The sequence below is a fragment of the Lactuca sativa genome, chromosome 2 (genome assembly GCF_002870075.4).
Source record: "Lactuca sativa cultivar Salinas chromosome 2, Lsat_Salinas_v11, whole genome shotgun sequence".
Classification (NCBI taxonomy): domain Eukaryota; kingdom Viridiplantae; phylum Streptophyta; class Magnoliopsida; order Asterales; family Asteraceae; genus Lactuca; species Lactuca sativa.
The window spans coordinates 220,006,461-220,012,399 of NC_056624.2; the positions used below are offsets into that span (position 1 = coordinate 220,006,461).

General features: G+C 34.0%; 1 protein-coding gene across 1 annotated transcript; it reads right to left on the bottom strand.

The window, feature by feature from the left end:
• Positions 1 to 4,376: 4,376 nt before the first annotated feature.
• LOC128132479 (uncharacterized) lies at positions 4,377 to 5,550 on the bottom strand. The gene is made up of 4 exons (XM_052769073.1): positions 5,525 to 5,550; positions 5,089 to 5,428; positions 4,749 to 4,893; positions 4,377 to 4,549 (listed from the first exon to the last, which is right to left on the bottom strand). The coding sequence occupies exons 1-4, from the start codon at positions 5,548 to 5,550 to the stop codon at positions 4,377 to 4,379; spliced, it is 684 nt and encodes a 227-aa protein (XP_052625033.1).
• Positions 5,551 to 5,939: the final 389 nt, after the last annotated feature.

Genomic DNA, 5,939 nt, shown 5'->3' on the forward strand with positions numbered 1-5,939 from the left:
TACCTAAAGCAGAGCCATACGTTTTGACTCTCCCATCTCTTAGATCTCTTAGGTAAATAGGGCAGCTTTGTCTCCGATGCCCCTTCTCTTGGCAATAAAAGCAAATTGACTCTTTTGGAACAGCACACAGAACTACTTCTGACTTTGCCTTTCTCTTATTATCAAACTTTTCGATCATGGCATGCCTTTCATTTCCGTTGCCTATATCCATAGAGGTCTGGAAGGCAGATCCACCAATCAACTTTGCTTTTCCAGTGCGCCAAATCAATGCTAATTCAGCAGCAATAAGCATATAGGTGAGATCAATGAGGGTTACGTCATGGTTCATCATATAGTACTCTCTTACGAACTCACTATATAAGTCAGGAAGTGACTGAAGAACCCAGTCAACAGCCAGCTCCTCACATACAACAGATCCCAACATTCTTAATCTATCAATGTGTGACTTCATCTCTAAGATGTGTGCACACACTGACTTTCTTTCTTCATGTTTACTTGCCAAAAGGGCTTGAGTGAGTTTGAACTTTTCAATCTTTTGAAGTTGTGGGTTAGGGAGAATAATAGGAGGAGGTGGAGGAAGTGAGGCATGATCTCGTGTTCCTCGATCGAATCGTAGAATATCATCTTCATGTGAAAAGCTTGTTCCACGGGATTTGGGAAGACCATAGTTGCCATACTTTGACGTCTACAAAACGGGAGAAAAATTAAATTCAAGTTATTTGATTGATTGAGTCCTTAATAAATCACCCAAATGAGATATTAAGGCTAGGACCCAACACAATACTCTACAACCTAGAAGAGGGATGTCGTAATCTAGTTGCAAAATATTTGAAGGTAGGTAAATGACGATTTACCAATTTCCACCATGAAAAACGAAAAAATTAATTTAAGTTTTAAATCTATTGAAAATTCCTAGATCTTTTGAGAGTCATTGAACTTTTCAATGGCATGTTTAAATCTCGATATGCCCATCTAGTTTGTGACTGGGAAACCGATGATCACAAAGCGGGTGTGAATAACCATGCAAACTTACATGGTGCCCCCACATGTTACAGTCACCTATTCGACGTGTCGGTTAACCACACACGCTCCACCGAACTATGACAAACATTGATTCACCCTTTGCAACCTTTGCTTAGAACCATTTAGTGTGTCAGTTAACCACACACGCTCCACTAACGTCTTTGCAAGGGCACAAAGTGTAATTTCATGGAATTGCATCAATTCACTTTTGCCTAAAGTAACTAAGATTGGGAATTTTGTAAAAACATTCAGTTACTTTTGTACTTCATCATACTTATAATGAAAGGTTTTTGTCCTATCCTACCCGTTCGGCTAACGACCCTCCACTAGTCAAGAGTGCGGTGGGTAAGAGTGGATACCCATTCAATAGCCATTTTATAGGAAATTTCCTTAAACACCCCTTATAGACCAACTTCGTGAATGAGGCCTACTAACGGTAAGACTGACTGCTTACTCATACATATATAATACTATACTTTTAATGTTATATATAGTATAGGGTGTATTTTACACTTTTAAAATACTAGGTGTTCTAATTTAATAAATTATACTTTTAATTTAATTAAATATAAACCAAAACTTTATGGTTTTATTAAATCCCTTTTAATTATACACCTTAATTAATTAATAAAACCATAAGGGTGTGATTTGAACTTTTCAAAACAATACTAGGGTTTTAGAATTTAACATTTCTAAATTAAACTTTTAATCAACTTTTAAATTCCAAAACTTGAGGGCAAGTTTTGAAACATTTCAAAACATCAAGGATCAAATAGCAAATAATTTAAATTAAACAATTAATTTAATGATTATCTAAATTTGACCTAATTTCAATTTCTTGCAAGATAAGTTACCAAATTAATACAAATAATCAATCTTTAATCATATAAGGAAGTTATTACCTAATCAATTGGTAATTATCTTTTGTTTAATCAAGGATATACTCAAATATAAGATAAAATTTGAATATTAAAGACCCAAAACAATTAAGGCAAGTATCCTCAAGCAAAACAACAAGAAATCCTGAAATCTGCTCTTACTGACGCTCAAACTCGCCGAGTTCCTCTATGGACTCGCCGAGTTGGAGCAACTCGTTGAGTCCACATTGGAACTCTCCGAGTTCATCAGTCAGGGAGCCAAAAAATCGATTTTGAAGCTTGAACAAATAACCATGGCATCAATACAATAGAAACCAATCAAGGCTTTGATACCACTGATGGGTTTTAGCCAAAAGAACATCCTATGTGCTCATGCAAACCCTAATGCTTGGATCTAGGTTTCTATATTGTACATGCAATTCATCCAAGACTCTAAACCCTAGTTCTAGCATACAATTAATAATATTAACATGTGAAAGGGTTTTAGATCTTACCTTGATTGTTATGTAGCAATAACAATCTCAAATCCTCTTTGTAATGGCTTTAGAAAGCTTAGAGTCACAATTGTGACTCCTCTAATGGCTCACAAACACCAAGAGCAAGAGGATGAAGAATAGGGAGAGAGGAGGCTGCCCAAAACGTCCATAAACCCTAGTGGAACTCTTCACCACATTTTTGGGGCTTAAGGGTACTATATATACATGTAGGCTATTAGGGTTTTCAACTAGGAAACCCTAATCTGAATGCTTAAGCCCTAAGCAGCCCATGGACCCTTTTGGAATATCCCTTGGACGATTTCTAATGGGTTTCCCCATAGAATTCGTCCAACCTATTATTCCAAGGTGATCCATAGCCCAAATGCAATTATCTTATAATTATAGATCCAGCACCTTAAGTTTAATTAATCTCTATTAGCCACAAAATTAATTATCAATTAATTCTTGACCAATATTAATTAAACAATATGATTTCTCCTTTAATATATTATTCTCATAATATATTAATAAATCATAATTAATCATTTCTCTCCATAATTCATCCTATCAAGTTGCTTTGGTGAAGGCAACCCAAAAGGACCATGCACCATCAGGTCAAGTACATACCAAATTAGTTATGAACTTAGACACTAATCCAACAGAGGTGGTGCAATGGGGACATATACTGCACATCCAAACATTCTCAAATGGGATATATTTGTCTCTTGACCAAAAGAAAGTTCTAGTGGAGAATATACATGATATGAACTTGGTCTCATGCGTATCAATGATCCAGCATGTAAGATTGCATGGCCCCAAATAGAAACAAGAAATTTGGTCCTCATTATCAATGGTCTAGCTATTAGCTGGAGACGTTTAATCAGTGATTCAGCTAGACCATTTTGTGTGTGTACATGAGTAACTGGATGCTCAACAACAATTCCTACAGACATACAATAATCATTAAATGCTTGTGAAGTAAATTCACCAGCATTATCAAGTCTCACACTTTTGATAGTATAATCAGGGAAATGTGCCCTTAATTTAATAATTTGGGCAAGAAACTTTGTAAATGCCATATTACGAGTTGATAATATGCAAACGTGCGACCGTTTGTTGGATGCATCTATTAAGACCATAAAGTATCTAAACGGTCCAGATGGTGGGTGAATCGGTCCACATATATCACCTTGAATTCTTTCTAGAAATCTAGATGACTCCCTTTCAACTTTCATTGGAGAATGTTTTATAATTAACTTTCCAAGGGAACAAGATGTACATGGTTGTATGCTATTGGATTGAGGGAACTTTTGGTCCTTCAATGGATGCCCATGCGTATTCTCAATTATCCTTCGCATCATTGTTAATCCTAGGTGGCCCAACCTATCATGCCATAAACTGAATGTCCCAGGATCACAAAGTTTTCCTTTGATTACCATATTTGATTCAACCTTATTTATATATGTATAATGCAGACCAAAATCAAGTGTTGGAAGTTTTTCAAGAACATGGTTTTTGTCTATAATATACATATATTTCTTATTTTCAACGGTCACAGTTTTTGTGTCATATCCTTTGAAATATATGTCATTGAAACATAGTAAGTTTCTATTAGACTTTGGAGAAAATAAGGCATTTTCTATACAAAAGCTTGAACCATTTGGTAATATAAAATGGGCTTTCTCAGTTCCCTCTATCAAGTCTGCATGACTTGATATTGTGTGTATGACTGTTTTTGTTGGTACTAATTTTGAAAAATATTTCTTTGATTTCAGAATAGTATGCGTAATACCACTATCTGTTATACAAAGATCTCTAATCTTTTCTTGGTGTTGTGCTCCAGTTGGATTCATATTAAACTTCAGATATGAAAGAAATAATAAAAGAATAAACATAATCATAATAATTATTATAAAGAAAGTTCATTTATTGTAGGAAAGACATTACATGAAAAATAGATAAAGGAAAAACAAGTTTATTAAAACAATGATAGAAATTTTTAGTTTATGTCTTCCATGTCATTGCGGAAATCATCAAAAGTTAGCGGAGTGAATTCAACTTTATCAACGAGGTTTGTTTCTTTTTTCTTTTCCTTTAATGGACTATTGATAAAGTTGACAAGGATGTGCAGGTATGCAACAGGTCCTTGACGAATTGCCTGTGCTACCACATCTATAACATGAACCATCAAATTTTTGTGATGTCCCAATATCATGCCTTGCCACTTTAGCTTTATCTTGTGTATGGACATTGTTTCTTTGTGAAGATTGGTAATTGTTTCTTTTCTGGTCACGACCACGATTATTACCTTGTCCACGACCAGAATTATGGTTCTAATTATGGCTTTGGTTTAGATTAAAATATCCACGACCTCGTCCTCGACCACGGCCATGACCACGCCCTCGTCCACGTGTATTGTTTCGATGACCATCAGTATTTGTAGCATTTGCTTCAGGAAGTGCTACTGATCCCATTGGACAAGATTCATGGTTTTTCATCAAGAGTTCATTGTTTTGCTATGCAATAAGTAGAAATGCATTAAGTTCAGAATATATTGTGAACGTTTGCATCCGATATTGTTGCATCAAGGTAATGTTTGTTGCATGAATTGTGGAGTAAGTTTTCTCCAACATATCTTCATTGGTAACTTCTTGTCCACAATACTTGAGTTGTGAACATATTCTGAACAAAGCCGAGTTGTATTCATTTACTTTCTTTAAGTGTTGAAACCTCAATGTTCTCCATTCATCTATAGCATTTGGAAGTATAACTTCCTTTTGATGATCAAATCTTTCTTTCAAAAGATTCCAGAGAATACTTGGATCAATAACATCAAGATATTCAAATCTCAACATTTCATCAATATGCTTACGAAAGAAAACTTGTGCTTTTGCTTTGTCTTGTGCCAAGCAATTATTAAATTCATATATAGCATTTGATATTCCCATGGACTTAAGATGCATTTTTACATCTATCATCCATGGCACATAGTTTTTCCTACTAACTTTAAGTGCTGCAAACTCGAGTTTTGCAATGTTGGACATATTGTAACTATAAATTTTAAACAAAATAAAAAGTTCAAATTAAAATCCATTTATTTCGATAAATATTACACAAAAAAGAAGCGGTAAAGCTAACATTGCATACAAGCCTAAAAGTAGATGAAATTCCATATTATCTTTGATGTTAAGGATTAGGATGAAAAGTAACATGACTATTATAGTCATGATTATCACAAATGTATGAATCATCTTGAAGCTTGATTTCTTGAAATTGATTTGTTTGATAGAAGAGAGAAATATTTGTTGTGGGTAAAATTAGCAGATTAAAGATGTTAATTTATAGTAAAAAAAATATAGTCGTTGTTTTTTATGTTTATAATTGTTTCATATATATATATACTAGGCGAATGCCCGCGCGTTGCGCAGAAACACATATATAGTTGAAGTCTTTACAAATATATGTTTTCTTTTTTAAATATAACAATAACATTGTTGTAAAATTTGATATAATAATTTTTATACTAAATTCATACAATATATTGATTATTTTGAATTATATG